Consider the following 16,472-nt stretch of genomic DNA (forward strand, 5'->3'; position numbering starts at 1 on the left):
AGCGAGGCTTTTAACCAATAGAAGAAAGATTGATCACATGATTGAGCTAACTTGCATTGGCTCCCTGTTCGCTTAAGATGTGATTTCTAGGTTCTTTTGGTAGTATACAAAATCATGCATGGACCCCTATGTTACTGCTTGGAAAACCCTGTTGTTTTTGTGATCCCAAGAGCCAAGAAGAAATCCGACAGTGTTTTCCATTGGGGGCCTTGGTGCTGTGGAATGCTATTCCCCCTGAGATTCCATCTGCAACCTCAGTGGAAATATTTCAATCTAAGCTTAAAACACACTTCTACTCTATAGCATTGGAATAAACTTATATTTGATGTTGACAATATCTGTGTATTCAACATCCTTTTTGGCCTGGTCATCCTGGAAGAGGGAGGACCTCATGTGCAGTCCCTTCTCAAGGTTTCTTCATTTTCCTCATGTTGAGGTTTTTGAGTTTTTCCTCGCCATCATGTAGGTTTTAGATCAGGGGACGGTGTCTTAATCGTCTGTAGGCTTCTTGCGATTAAGGGTGTCACAAATGAACATGACTTGACTATTATAACATTTTGGATTTAATGTATTCAACTTAATACGCAGGGCAGTTCTGAGGTCATGAGATCGAACTACCTGTGTGGAGTTTGCATGTTCTCCCCGTGCCTGCGGGGGGGGATTTCCTCCCACATTCCACAAACATGCTTGTCAAGTTGATTGGCTGGTCCAAATTGTCCCTAGGTGTGAATGAGTGAGTGGATTGTCCGTTTCTGTGTAGCAAGCAGTTCAGGGTGTCCTTTGCCCACTGCCTGAAGATAGTTGGGATGGGCACCAGCACCACCGGGACCCTACTGAGGATAAGCGGTGCAGATAATGGATGGATGGAACTTAATACGCTGAAAACAGTGTTGATTTTACCTGTGAAAAGTGAATATAACACACTGCCCCTTTATGAAACTAATTTTCAAATGTTTTTACAAGACGGCTATACCAATACCAAATATGCTAATAAAAGACAAAAGAATCTAGGAATCAAATGATTCCATTTTCTGCAGGCTTGAGGAGTAACGGAACACATGGAACGGCAAAAATGATGTCGGGAAGCTGTTTGGATTTATTTTCATTTTGTTTCTGTCGCATTTGATGTTCGTTTTGCCAGAGATCACAGAGATCAAAGCCAGGAGAGAAAGCTTACCACGTGTTGTGAGTCATTTGATTCCTATTTTGTTTCTTTTGTCTTTTATTAGCATATTTGGTATTGGAGTCATCCAAAAGTCATTGAAAGTAATCCAGTTCAAGTAACCCTAGATAAACAGATATGGCACACAAACACATCCTAATTTATTCTAATACTACTAATAAACCACTTTAAAAAAAAATACATTTTAAAACAACTAAAAAAATAAATAAGGAAAATAAACATTCACCGCCTGGTTGTGTTAGTTCGGTCCAGTTCCTCTAGATGGCGGTAAACGCTGTGTCGTCGCTGTTAACCCCCCGCGAACTGGAAGCAAAAGAAGATCATCGAAGTAAACCTCTGGTCGAAGGAATCGCCATTATTTATTTTCTACCCTTTTATGAAATGTTTGTCATGTATATGTTATTTATAAAGTCTTACTTTTGATATGAAGCCGTAATTTAACGTTGTGGGCAAACAAGCGGCGACCTCGAGATGCCATCCTAAAACTGCTAGCCTGGCAGCTAACGCGATGTTTCCGTTTTTCTCGACGAGTATTTGACAATGAGGGATGTAGTTTTGTGCAAACAACAGGTTTGATTTAGGGAAGCGAGTTGGAGGATTTTTCCCTTGGAAAGACGAGAGCAGAATGACAGGTGAGTTGGATGACATCGACTCTGCGCCTGCCGTCAATGTCTTCGTTTTTGCTGACTTTTTCAATCAAGTCCTGTTTATTTGTGACGCACTCAGAAAAGCGCAAGAGGAAAACAAGCTGCAGGTTGAAATAGGTCCACTTGATGTTGCCAAAGCCAGGTGCCTCCAACAAAGACACTGTACTTGTATTTCTTTCTCTCTCTCACTCTCTTTCTTTACCTCCTTTTCTCCCTCTCTCTCTCTTTCACTCTCTGTGTCTCTCTTTTTCTCTTTCTTTGTTGCTCTTTGTCTCTTTCTTTCTGTGTGTCCTTTTTTCCTTTTCTCTTTCTCTCTTCATACCCTTCACGCTTTCTTTTCTCTTTTCTCTCCTTCTGTCTTTCTATTTCTCTTTGGATTTCTTTCTTCCTCTCCCTTTCTTTTTCCCCCTCTCTCACGACTTTTTATCTTTTGTTTCTCACGCTCTCACTCTCTCTCTCTCTCTTTTCCATCCCTTTTCTCCCACTCTCTGTTTCTGTCTCTTTCACTCTCTGTGTCTTTTTAAATTAATTTGCTCTAACTTCCTTTTTTTCCTTTTCTCTTTCTCTCTTCCTACCCTTCGCACTTTCTTTTCTCTTTTCTCTCCTTCTGTCTTTCTAATTCTCTTTGGATTTCTTTCTTCCTCTCCCTTTCTTTTCCCCTTTCACGACTTCTCTTTTTATCTCTTTTGTTTCTCACGCTCTCTCACTCTCTCTCTCTCTTTCTCTTCCTTTGTTGCTCTTTGTCTTTTTCTCTCTCTGTGTCTTTTAACCTCTTTGGCTCTAACTTCCTTTTTTCCTTTTCTCTCTTTTCTCATTCTCTCTTCCTACCCTTCGCCCTTTCTTTTCTCTTTTCTCTCCTTCTGTCTTTCTGTTTCTCTTTGGATTTCTTTCTTCCTCTCCCTTTCTTTTTCCCCCTCTCTCACGACTTTTTATGTTTTGTTTCTCACACTCTCTCCCTCTCTCTCTCTCTCTTTTTCTTTCTTTGTCCCGGCCTCTTTCCTTTACCCTCCCTCTTTCTCTTATTTCTTTATCTCTTTTTCTTTCTCTTTCATCTACTAGTCCGGCCCTCGACAGAATGTTTCTTCTATCGTGTGGCCCCCGAGTTCAAATGAGTTTGACACCCCTGAGCTAGCGATTAGAAGTGGGTTTTATATGAATAACTTATATTTTATGTTGACAATATCCGTGTATTATCTGTTATTGCAACATCCGTTGCAGCCTGCTCATCCTGGAAGGTGGATGACATCATTCAGATTCAGATCTACTTTATTGTCATTCTTGTACACGTGTATACAGAACGAAATGTCGATACATCTGACCCGCACAGTTTCCTTGAATGTACAGATATAAATAAAATGTTGTATTGAGTTGGGGTATTGAGTACTAATAATATACTAAAAAATTATGGCTATGTATAGTATTTTACAGTAGTGCAAAGAGTGCAAGAGGAGCAGCTAACCAGATGTGCAAAATGGGCAGTCAGGTAAACAAGTCAGGTAAACAGTAACAATAACACTGTAGTACAATAGTGCAGAGGAGAACAGATGTGCAAGGAGTGGCTAGCTATAAAGAACTGCCAGTAGTGCCAAAAAGTCAAACAAAACCAACAGATGTACAGATTAGCAGCAGTTTAGATTTACTATGTGTTTGAGTGACCGTTTAACAGTCGAATGGCCAGGGGGACAAGACTATTGCGGAACCTGGTGGTCCTGCACGGCACACTGCAGTACCTCTTCCCAGAGGCTAGCAGAGTGAACAGTCCATGATGGGGGTGAGAGGGGTCCCTGATAATGTCTTGGCTTGGGATAGGCAGCGCTTCTGGCCAATGTCCTGAATGGAGGGGAGAGAGGTCCCGATGATTTTCTCTGCTGTCCTTGTCACCCTCCTCACACTACCCCAGTCGGAAGCGCTGCAGCCTCCACACCACACAGAGATACAGCTGGTCAGGATACTCTCTATGGTGCCCATCATGTGTAGTCCCTTCTCAAGGTTTCTTCATTTTCCTCATGTTGAGGTTTTTGAGTTTTTCCTTGCCCTCGTGTAGGTTTTAGATCAGGGGATGCTGTCATAATAGTCTGTGGTTTGCAATCATCTGTGCAGCCCTCCAAATGTTATTGAAAGTAATCAAGTTAAAGTAACCCTACCCGACCCTGCTCACTTAGATAAAAAGATGGATGTCACTTCACTTCTGAAAAAACTGAAATGTTACTGATTGATCTCCCCAGATGACGCCATACTACTGGACGTGCCTGTCATTCAGCAGCTGTATCATTGGGATTGCGGCTTAGCATGCTCCAGGATGGCGCTCAAGTAAGCATCCGTGTCACTTTTTTTTGTTTTCCCTTTTTTCTCTTATAAGTCAGGAGTTGCTACATCTTGCTGATGTGCAACCATGATACATTAATGGTCAAAACTAGGATTATTTATCTATCTATATCTCATCCATCTATCTTCCTGACATCAACTGGACATCTATCTATCTTGACATCTATCTATCTCAACATCAATCTATTTATCCATCTAGACATCTATCTAGACATTGATCTATCTATCTATCTAGACATGTATCTAGACATCGATCCATCTATCCCACTAGACATCGATCTATCTAGACATCTATCTACACATCGATCTAACTATCTATTTAGGCATCTAGACATCTATCTATCTTGACATCGATCTATAGATACATAGATACTTTATTCATCCCCGTAGCGAAATTCCCACTTCCACCAGTATCCTTTTGTTGTTTATTAACAGATGAACAGGATGGCCTCGGGGTGCTGTGTTGTAGTTTAGCCACAGCGGAGTGGATGACGTCACACGCTAGGCCAAAAGTTCCACGTCCCTGCGGCAGATGGAAGTCTTTGTGCCCAGGGTTACACCACCTCGTGTTCACGTAGATAGCGAGTCTGCCTCACCTAATACCGTACCTGTATAGCATACTACCTATACTACTAAATAAAACATTATTGGTTGCTTATTAGGAATCCATAGAGCTCGATGTCTTTAAAAGAGGGTTCTCAAATTCGGTATACTTAGGGGCCACCAGTAATTGGGTCAGAGAGAGGTGGCGCCGCATCAGGTTTTCCAAGGCAAAAAGTCCGCAAAGGTCAAAGTTAAGATGCATCCAATGTCGTTTAAGCTTCAGTTCTACAGCAAGTCGAGTCCTATTTATTTGTTTGGCCCTTAATCGCAAGGAGTCTCAAAGGGCTGCACAGATTACAGACTATTGCAAACCACAGACTAATATGACACCATCCCCTGATCTAAAACCTACATGAGGGCAAGGAAAAGCGACAAAGCTAAAGGGAGATAAAGATAAAGAGAGAGATGAAGATAAAGAGAGACAAGGATAAGGAGAAATAAAGATAAAGAGAAATAACAATAAAGAGAGAGTGAGAGAAATAACGGTAAAGAGATAAAGAAGTCAAGTCAAGTCATTTTTATTTGTGACGCCCTTAATCACACAGAGTCTCAAAGGGCTTCACAGGTTATTACACAGACTATTTTTTCAGACTATTATGACACCATCCCCTGATCTGGAACCAACATGAGGGCAAGGAAAGTCTCAAAAACCTCTACATGAGGAAAATGAAGAAACCTTGAGAAGGGACCGCACACTTGGCATCCCCCTTTCAGGATTACCAGACAGCAAAGGATGTTGCAATCACAAATAATACACAGATATTGTTCACAAAAAGTATAGGTCATTCATATGCTATAGAGTAGAAGTGTGTTTTAAGCCTAGATATAAACAGTTCCACTGAGGTTGCAGATCGGATCTCAGGGGGGAGAGCATTCCACAGCACCAAGGCACCCACTGTCGGATTTCTTCTTGGCTCTTGGGATCACGAGTAGACCAGTGTTTTCAAAGCGAAAGCTCTGTTCCGGAACATAGGGGGAAGTTCAATCTGAGGGAGCAAATCCATGCGTGATTTTGTATAATACTAAGAGAACCTTGAAGTCACATCTTAGGCTAACAGGGAGCCAATGCAGGTTAGCCAAAATCGGCGTGATGTGATCGGACTTTTTTTGTCCTAGTTAATAGCCTCGCTGCAGCATTTTGTACCAGCTGAAGACTCTTGATTCTGGACTTCGGGAGACCAGAGAGTAGTGCATTACAGTCATCGAGACGGGAGGTCACAAACGCGTGAATTATGATCTCCGCATCCGACTGAGACAGTATAGGACGAATTTTAGTAATGTTGCGAAGATGGAAGAAAGCGGTTCTAGAAATTTTCTTCACATATCATTTGTAATTTTTCTTCACACGTGAAATAATGGTAGAGAGAGAGAGAGAGAGAGAGAGAAAGAGAGAGAAAAAAAATGAGAGAGAAAGCAGTGACTACTTTCGTTCCACTTTTCAATTTTTATAAAATCCAAAGCTATTCTTTTGCACAAAATGGTAGATCGACACAGATAATGTGTTCAAAGTGATAGTATTTTAAGTGTACGCACTGCTGCGGGTTTACCAGACCATAGGAAGATTCTGGTGGGCCACTAGGATTCAATCAGAGTCTCGTAAACTTGTATTATAAAAAAAATATGATATTATATTTATATATATTATTTATATATTATATTTTTAGATATTCAGTACCGCACACTCGTGCATTACAAAATGTTAATAAACTCTTGTTTCACTTTCTCAGCTTATAGTTTTATGTCAGACGCAACGGGAATCAAACCCCGGTTGCAGCGACGAGAGCACTGAATTGTATCCACACGAAAAGGCAGTCGAACTGATTTCATAATCACACTCTGTTCAGTCACAGTACCAGAGACGAACGTTCATTGGATTGTGCGTTTTACATGTTGCAATTACAAAAAATAATCGCAACTCTGAGAAACAAATAGAGGGGCACACATTGATCATAGATTTAGCTTATTGGCTAACAGGGTCGGGTAGGGTTACTTGAACTGGATTACTTTCAATGACTTTTGGATGACTCCAATACCAAATATGCTCATAAAAGACAAAAAAATCTAAATATGAATAAAATGATGACTCACAACACGCGGTAAGCTTTCTCTCCTGGCTTTGATCTCTTTGATTTCCGGCAAAACGAAGATCAGATGCCACAGAAACAAAATGGAAAATCAATCCAAACAGCTTTTTGCCGTTCCATGTATTCCGTTACTCCCCAAGCCTGCACAAAATGGAGTCATTTGATTCATATTGAGTTTATTTTGTCTTTGATTAGCATATTTGGTATTGGAGTCATCCAAAAGTCATTGAAAGTAATCCAGTTCAAGTAACCCTACCCAACCCTGTTGGCTAACAAGAGCGACTAGAATGAACTTCAGCCACCAAAGCAGTGTCATCTGACTTCCAAGAGCAATCCAGAGTGAGACAATTCAACAAGAGGCTTAAGTCACCACACTCACGATGGACGGATCAAGTCTTTGACATTCAGGACCGATATCTTTTGTCCCGACAGGTACCTGCACCCCATCAGCGACGAGCAGTTTCAGAGAGCATGCTGGGACCTGAAAATGACCGAGAGCGTTTGGACCATCGACTTGGCCTACCTCATGCGCCATCTGGGAATCAAGCATTGCTTTTGCACACAGACCATCGGAGTTGATAAGGGCTTTAGGAACCAGGTAGAGTGAATCAGGGGCGAGGGGGAGTATATGCTCTAAATCCCTTCTCTATTTGTGCAGTCCTTTTATAAGAAGCATTTTGACACCGAAGAAGATCGAGTGAATGAGCTTTTCCTTAAGGCGGAGAGGAAAGGCGTCATTGTGAAGAAATGGTATGTGCTTGTGTCTTTTGTGTTGAGCACGTTGCTATTTTACGACATCCTTCTCTCATAGTTTGCCCTCAAACACTGAAGTCAGATTTTAAAACAAGTATATTTGACTTTACGTAAGATAAAACAATGTATAAAATAGAATATAACTTCAACCCTTGTCCTTAATAATGTTTTTTAAAACCAGGAGTAAAAATGTCAACATATTACTGCAAACGATAAGGCTATCATCGTATTTACCTTCGGTGCAGACTGCACTGAGCAAGAGAGAGAGAGAGAGAGAGAAGGGAGAGCCTAGTGCTGTGTGCAGAGATCCGCCCACCTCGACTGCTTGCCCAATCAAATTGCTCTGATCGGTTTGCTGGTATTTACAGTTTGATCTAGTGGTTTTCATCATAAACTTTATAAAATCCATAAAATCTTCATAAAATCTTAACAATTAACATACATAGTTTAATTGGCTTCCATTTAAAGAGTTTCTTGGCGACCCTCTGCCAAAACCGGGTATATTCCAATCAACTGGACCCGTCCAATCGTTAGATGTTGCTTCGGATTTGCTTATATCGAAATCGGGTTGTAACTACCCGACTTTGGAACGCCACAGAGAATTACGCGATCGTCCTATTTTATCTTAGAGCGCAGGTGTCAAACAGGCGGCATGCGGGCCAGATCAGGCCCGCTAAGGGATTGAATCCGGCCCGCAAGACAACACCCAGAGAAGCGCAAGAGAAAAACAAGTTGCAGGTTGAAATATGTCAACTTGATGTTGCCAAAGCCAGGTGCCTCGAACAAAGACACTGTACTTGGATTTCTCTCTCTTTCTCTCTGTGTCTCTGTCTCTCTCTCTCTCTCTCTCTCTCTGTCTAAATCTCTCTCTCTCTCTCTCTCACACCCCTTTTCTCCCACTCTCTGTCTCTTTCGCTCTCTGTGTCTCTCTTTTTCTTCCTTTGTTGCTCTTGGTGTCTTTCTCTCTCTGTGTCTTTTTAACTTCTTTTGCTCTAACTTCCTTTTTTCCTTTTCTCTCTTTCTCTCTTCCTAGCCTTCGCTCTTTCTTTTCTCTTTTCTCTCTTCTGTCTTTCTATTTCTCTTTGGTTTTCTTTCTTCCTCTCCCTTTCTTTTTCCCCTCTCTCACGACTTATTATCTTTTGTTTCTCGCGCTCTTTCTCTTTTTCTTTCTTTGTCCCACCCTCCTTTTCCCTACCTCTTTCTCTTATTTATTTCTCTTTTTCTTTCTCTTTAATCTACTAGTCCGGCCCCCGACAGAATGTTTGTTCTATCTTGTGGCCCCCGAGTTAAAAGGAGTTTGACACCCCTGTCTTAGAGCCATATGTACCCGTGTGCAGGGTTGGGTAGGGTTACTTTAACTGGATTACTTTAAATTACTTTTGGATGACTTCAATACCAAATATGCTCATAAAAGACAAAATAAACTAGATAGGAATAAAATGACTGAATTTTGTGCAGGCTTGGGGAGTAACGGAATCCATGGAACGGCAAAAATGATGTCGGCAAGGTGTTTGGATTGATTTTCATTTTGTTTCTGTCGCATTTGGTGTTCGATTTGCCAGAGATCAAAGCCAGGAGGGCAAGCTTACCACGTGTTGTCAATGAAAGTCAATGAAAGTAATTCAGTTCAAGTAACCCTACCCGACCCTGCCCGTGTGTGGCCGGCGAGCCATAGGTTCCCGACCCCCGGTCCGTGAAATCTAGTGAAGGGACCCCGTCTTTTTCCGGTCCAGCTCGGTGAGCGTGGAAGAAATCGAATCCCACCTGGAAGAGAAGCACGTGGCCATCGTGCTGGTCAACGCCGTCCTCCTGAGCTGCGAGCTCTGCGCCTCGCCCGTCAAGTACTGCTGCTTCCTCCCCGCCGGCCAAAAGTGTTTCTGCCGGAAACCCGAGTACCAGGGCCATTTCGTGCTGCTGCGCGGCTTCAACAGGACCACCGGCTGCATCCTGTACAATAACCCCGCCTATTCCGACCGTGAGTATAAGAATAGGCACAAATTCCATCCTATTGCACGCTCTATTTTTTTTATCGTTTGCTCTTGAAGAAAATGTCCTACCTCGATTAGGAAGCAATACTTTAAAGCGTTCATCATAGAATTCAAGCTGCTGATTTGAGAACGTCAACGACTAGCACTCATGAAAAGGAAACTCGGTTTTCATTTGAGCTGTGAAAAGTGATGGGTCCCGGGGACTCGCTTGCTCAAAAATCTATGGGTCCCAACCAATGTTCCCTGTCATTTTCCTTAGGGGTCTGAGCGTTCACACTAAGTGGGTGAGCGACGCTTGAAACAACCGTGAGCAACGGCAATCCCAAGTGTGGCAACTAAGTCATGAGCAAACATGGCCTTGACATCAAGTTACATTTGGCTGAGTTTCTGGCAATGCAAAATTATTTTTCTCTTTTGAATGAATTGACTCATGTACGATGGCCTACAAACGTCGTAAGATTTCCATTTCTTTTATTTCCTGACATATTTTGTCGCATAGTATTAACATTTTTGGGGGCTTATAGAGTCGGTTGCACGATACACAACTGTATTTAATCACATTTTGGAGTGTAAGTACAATATTGGCAACAAGATTCACTTGATATCATTGGAAATGATTTGAATGCAACACAAACTTTTTCTTCTTTTTTCCGTATTTTTTTTCCACCTTTTTTAAAATTCCTTTAAAAAAATATCTCATTGTGTTTATTTTTTCCTAGCTGTTACTTTTTTCTTTTTGTTCTCTATTTACTTTTTTCCTACATTTCTTTCTTATCTTTTTTCTGGCTTTTTTCTGAATTTTTCCTTCTTTTTTCTCTTCCTTTTGTTTCTTTTTTTCTCAGCTTTTCACTTTTTTCATTTTGGTATTTTTTTTCTTTTTTGTTCTATTCCCTCCTTCCTTAAAGTCATTTTGTGCATCATTTTACATAATATTTAGTCGTGTAGGGATGAAAGAAGCAAAAACAACCTGAAGAGCCAATTAGGACCCAAAAGAGCCGGTTCCTTTTAGTGAGCCGAGCCGAAGAAGCCGGTTCTCGACAAACTCTACTAACTTTACTCAACTTCGTTCGACTTTGACTTGACTTCAAAATACCGCATTCAGGACACAACGTCAGGGGAACCCGTGTATTTTGACCTTCATGCACTGTAACTTAGACTTAATTCTCTTTTTAATTATCAATTTGGAGCCCTGATTTTTGTGAGCTGGCTCGATTTTCTTGTGCGCTGAGAATGTGCGAGCAGTGCGCAATTGCGCACGTGCGCAGCTTAGAGGGAACACTGGTCCTAACAGAGATCTATGGCTCCCCAAAATTGAGTGTGCTCCATGCCCTTACAAAGTGTCGTATTTTCCCTTACAAAATACAAAACATGTTTATTTATGTAGTTTAACATGTTATATTGTACATGTGTTTCCTTATGTCATATATATTGTTAATGAGCATTTTGTTGAGATACTGAGTTGCTCGACACGAATGAGGTTTTTATATAAAAAAGTTCCAAAATGAAGTCGCTTGGACGTTCACTGTTGAAGGAAAAAAATACATGCAAATAGAATGAAGTAGAATAATACATTTTCTCATTCAAATTATGAATTCATTTTCTGCATTACATCATTGTTGGTAATATACCGATTAAACGGATCACCACAAACCAGTCTTTTTTCATTTAATCCTTTTTTTTCTTAACTTCTTTATACAACATCATCATTCGTAATAAAATGCATCAAAGCAAGTGAGCCGTTGGAGAGCCGGCTCTCTTGAATGAGTTGAGCCGAAAAAGCCGATTCTCTAAAAAGAGACGGACTTTTCACCACCCAACTCGAGATCGGCGTGCAGACGAAAACTCGAACCGCTAGACCAAAACAACAATGGCGGATATGCCTGACGAAAAGTTTGGAGTGCGCTAAATCTTTGGTGAAAAATGATAATGACAATTTGGTGTCCAAAAAGTTGCGTCTCGGGGACACACGTTGATTTGACACGATGAGTCCCCAGCAAAAAGAATGCGTCTAGGACAAGGTACTCTTCTATTACATTCCCCAAAAATGTAGATACAGTCATTTTAGTAACGTTTGCGCTTGGAGGACAGTCCGCCTTCCGGGATGCATTTTAACGAAGCGCAGTAACGCGTACCGGCGGCGAAGAACTGGGAAGCATCCAGACTTTTATACGTTTTTAGATCAGCACAGGTGTATGGGGATACTCCGTTTACACTACAGTGGTACAGATGGTGTGGACTGAAGTCGGGCAGACTGGACGATTTGGTCAGATGTTTGAATATGTATGGAAGAAGAAAAAAAAAACGAGTGATTCCGCAGAGAAATGTGAATTCCCCAACACGTTATGCCAAATAAACTCCATGTAGCTACTGTAGCCAAAATAAAAATGATAAACAATTTGAGCAGCTTTCGGTTAGTCGATTTGAGATTTGATGGCACCCTAGATAAAACCTATTAGCATACACAGCTAACGTTATCTCACCCTGGCAATAATGAGCAATCTAACCAGCCACGAAGATCAGCACGGGTGTATGGGTATACTCCATTTACAATACAGTGGTACAGATGGTGTGGACCGAAGTCAGGCAGGCTGGTTGATTTGGTCGGATGTGTGAATATGTCAGGTGGAATACTGTATGGCAGGGGTGTCAAATTCATTTGAACTTTGGGGCCACACGATAGAACAAACATTCTGTCAGGGGTTTGGAGTAGTAGATGATTCAAGAGAAAGAAAAAGAGAGAGAAAGAAATAAGAGAAAGAGGGAGGGTAAAGGAAAGAGGCCGGGACAAAGAAAGAAAAGGAGAGAGGGAGAGAGCGTGATAAACAAAAGCTAAAAAGTCGTGATAGAGGGGGGGCAAAAAGGGAGAGGAACAAAGAAATCCAAAGAGAAATAGAAAGACAGAAGGAGAGAAAAGAAAGCGCGAAGGGTATGAAAAGAGAAAAGGAAAAAAGGAAGTTAGAGCAAAAGAGGTTAAAAGACACAGAGAGAGAAAGAGACAAAGAGCAGCAAAGGAAGAGAAAAAGAGAGGCAGAGTGAAAGAGACAGAGAGTGGATGAAAAGGGGAGGGAGAGAGAAAAATAAATCCAAGTACAGTGTCTTTGTTTGAGGCACCTGGCTTTGGCAACATCAAGTGGACATATTTCAGCCTGCAGCTTGTTCTTCTCTCGCGCTTCTCTGAGCGTTGTCTCGCGGGCCAGATTCAATCCCTAAGCGGGCCTGATCTGGCCCGCAGGCCGCCTTTTGACACCTGTGCTGTATGGCTTGGTAGCTAGCATTGCTAAATTGTTAATGCTATCCTTGGTTTCCCTAAATAGGGCAATATTCCTTTCACTAGTCATTGCCAATCGTGTTGAACAGTATAGCTTTGTTGAGGTTTACTACCGTCCGTCATGGTGCAGTCTCGTGCAGAAAATACAGTAGATGATTTTTAAAAAATTTTTTTTTTTTTTTTTTTTTTTGGGTCATGTTATGCGGAGGACACAAATCCGTGACTCCTCCTCATGAGATTTGACGTGTGATCGCAGGGGTTTGCTGCTCCACCGTCGGGAACTTCGAGGAGGCTCGGCGAAGCTACGGGACGGACCAGGACATCCTCTTCGTCTTTAAAGCCGGCTGAGACGCGCTTTGGCCACATTCGGGACTTCACTCCAGGTCACGTTTGTGTTATTTATTTATTTATTTTTTTTTGGGCGAAGGCGTTACCTCACCACTTCTCCCCAACCGCTTCGCCTTCTTCCACATCGGTGCTATGGAGCTCGGCGTCTGTCGTTTTTAGATGCGTTTTGAAAAATGTCTTTCCGTCAATTGAGGTAGACGCCTCATCCGGGTCTTATGTCGTCACCATGGTCTTTATTGATGTATTTAGCACTTCTTACCTTGTCCTCCTAGCTCAACTTCCACTCGTTTTGTTTACATATTTACAAGTAAGGAGATACAGTGCCGGGAAATAGTATTGCCCCCTTCCTGATTTCTTTTTTTTTTTTTTTTGCATATTTAGCACTCAGAAAGGTTTCAGATCATCCATCCATCCATGATCTGCACCGCTTATCCTCAGTAGGGTCGCGGGGGTGCCGGAGCCCATCCCAATTGGTCGCCAGCCAATCGCAGGGCACACAGAGACAGACAATTCGCTCGGTCGTTCACACCTAGGGAGATTTCGGTTAAGCCAATCGACCTGACATGCATGTTTTTGGAATGTGGGAGGAAACCCCCGCAGGCACGGGGAGAACATGCAAACTCCACACTGGAGGTTCGATCTCACTGCGCCGCCGTGCTCCGGTTTCAGATCAGCAAACACGTTTTAATATCACATACAGACAAATGCACTTTTCAAATGTGGATTCTATTAAGGCAAACAAAAATCAGAACTGGTCCTGTTTGTAAAAGTCATTGGCCCCTGGACCTAATAGCGAGTTGGGATAACAGAAATCAAGCGTATACAATCATTGGTCATGAGTCTTTCACAACGCCGTGGAAGAATTTTGGCCCATTCTTCTTTGCAAAAATAGTTTCAAATCTGCCCTATTGAAGGGTTCTCTAGCATGAACTGCCCCTTTAAGGTGACACCACTGTATCACCATAGGATTCTCATCTGGACTTTGGCGGGTATTCCTTGACTTGCCTGTGTGTTTTGGATCATTTATCCAAGATCGCTTGAGTTTGAGGGCACAGGATCTTCTGAAAAACACAAGAATTCATGATCTTGTGAACTAGAGCACGTTGTCCTGGTCCTGAGACAGCAAAGCAGCCCCAGACCATCACACTGCCACCACCATGTTTTACTGTTGGCATCATGGTGTTTTTGTCAAATGCCGTGCCATTTTCACGCCAGACTGACTGCACATCTTATACATTTTTTTGACACATTAGTCTTCATGGTTTTTTTTTTTTTTTAAGTTTTGAGAATAATCAAGATGCTTTTTGGAAAACGTTATAAAAAGTTCAATTTTTGACACATTAGTCTCCATGTTTTCTTTTTTAAAAGTTTTGAGAATAATCAAGATGCTTTTTTGAAAAAGTTATAAAAAGTTGAATTCTTGACACATTAGTCTTCATGGTTTTTTTTTGTTTGTTTTGTTTTTTTCAAAAGTCTTGAGGATAATCAAGATGCTTTTTGGAAAACATAAAAAGTTCAATTTCTGACACATTAGTCTTCATGGTTTTTTCAAAAGTTTTGAGAATAATCAAGATGCTTTTTAGAAAATGTTATAAAAAGTTCCATTTTTTATACATTGGTCTCCATGTTTTTTTTTTTTGTTTTGTTTTTTTTCAAAAGTCTTGAGGGTAATCAAGATGCTTTTTGGAAAACAATTCGTTTGTGTTCCTTGGATGTTTTTCGAGGTTGTTTGTCATCTCCTGGATGAGCCGTCACGGCAATCTCGGAGTCCTCTGGTGGTCGATCGCTTTTGGGAAGGTTTGCCAGCCAAGTTTTCTGCATTTGTGGAATATGGCTCTGACAGCGGTTCGCTTTGGAAATGTTTTTGTGACCTTTCCGGACCCATAGATTGCAGTCCCAACCGATTCCATTGAATGGATTTCTTGATTCAACTGCGTTTGGTCACAGTGACTTTGATGTAACAACGAAGTTACATAGGGCCAGGTAGGGTTTTGATTTTTTTGTGTCTTAAAAAAAATGGAATCTACATTTGAAAAGCGCATTTTGTATTTCCTTGGAAATTCTCTGTGCGATATTAAAATCGTTTCATGATCTGAAACCTTTGTGTGTCATAAATATGCAAAAACTGGAATTCAGGAAGCGGGTAAATCCAATGAATGAAATGGATTTCATGGCACTGTACTAGGCACTCTTCACTTTTGGGTGGATGGACTCGGACACGTTTCGTTTACATTTTTTCGACAGTTTTTGAAAGTCTCAGGTAAATCGAATCCGCCTTATGAATAGAAGTCAGAGGTATGCTCATTTCACAAAATGTTTTCCAATGCGCTACAAGAAAATCAGTTCTTAACCCTATTTATCTTCATGTATTCTTTAAAGTTGTGTGTGTATTATTTCTCCACTAGATGTCACTGTTGTGCAGGGCTCGGCAACCGGAAATGTTGACGTTCGTCAAGGCAAATGAAGGTTTGGACTTAAGTTTTAAATCATACTGATAGCAGGGGTTTCCGAATTGCAGCCCGAGGGCCAATTGCGGCCTGCAAGATGATAGCTTAAAGGCCCCCCACCTCAATGTGAAAGTTTAAAGGGACAGTGATGTGCAGAAGAAGTCTGGGGCAATCATTACAAAAGTTCACTCCAAAAACATGCAATTAGAATCATACACAGGGTAGGATATCGAGATCATACTCCTATTTTATTCCTGCAGTCCAAATGATTCAAATTGGATGATTTAGTCAATTTTTTCACTTCACAACTGCTATTTGAGGTCAACAAAAACATAGTGACAGAAAACATCCAAAAACGATTCATTCGGAAAGAGGGAAGTTATCATTTAAGGGGCTGTCGTGAATTCATAATCCCAAAGGTGAGAACCACCAGGAAAAGTATGTGTGCGTCTGTGTGCGGGGTCAAACTTTGAAACAATTTACAAGACGATAATAAACAATGTCCAACTATTCACTTGTTCAAAATAGTTGCTATTGTTATATCATAACTCTTATTATTATTATTATTGCTTTTGGAGTATTTAATAGGGAAGGGAATAGAAGCATTTGCTTCTGACTACCCCTTTTCCAACATATGTAACATTATTTTGTTGAGTTATTGTTTTTGTTCTGTTTTTATTTTAATGTCCGAAAAAAGTTTTCATTCATCCGTTCATTCATGTAATGGTACCGACCTTGAATATGATTTTTTTTTCATTAAAAATCCAAATTGCCCAAACTATTCTATTAATGAGAAGTATGCGTGTACCTTGCATCACGCGAGTTA

At 41.1% G+C, this 16,472-nt stretch overlaps 1 protein-coding gene across 2 annotated transcripts; it reads left to right on the plus strand.

The window, feature by feature from the left end:
• The first annotated feature begins 1,492 nt into the window (after positions 1-1,492).
• Positions 1,493-16,233, plus strand: gucd1 (guanylyl cyclase domain containing 1). Of its 2 annotated transcripts, none has more exons than XM_088337007.1 (6): positions 1,493-1,815; positions 4,056-4,140; positions 7,275-7,440; positions 7,501-7,592; positions 9,329-9,570; positions 13,108-16,233. In XM_088337007.1, the coding sequence occupies exons 1-6, from the start codon at positions 1,809-1,811 to the stop codon at positions 13,197-13,199; spliced, it is 684 nt and encodes a 227-aa protein (XP_088193133.1). In that variant the 5' UTR covers positions 1,493-1,808; the 3' UTR covers positions 13,200-16,233. The 2 variants fall into 2 exon arrangements, with proteins under 2 accessions (XP_088193133.1, XP_088193132.1); XM_088337006.1 differs by lacking the exon at positions 1,493-1,815 and adding an exon at positions 2,892-3,326.
• Positions 16,234-16,472: the final 239 nt, after the last annotated feature.

This window comes from Urocampus carinirostris, chromosome 5 (assembly GCF_059441175.1).
Source record: "Urocampus carinirostris isolate Australia breed hairy pipefish chromosome 5, RoL_Ucar_1.0, whole genome shotgun sequence".
Taxonomy (NCBI): domain Eukaryota; kingdom Metazoa; phylum Chordata; class Actinopteri; order Syngnathiformes; family Syngnathidae; genus Urocampus; species Urocampus carinirostris.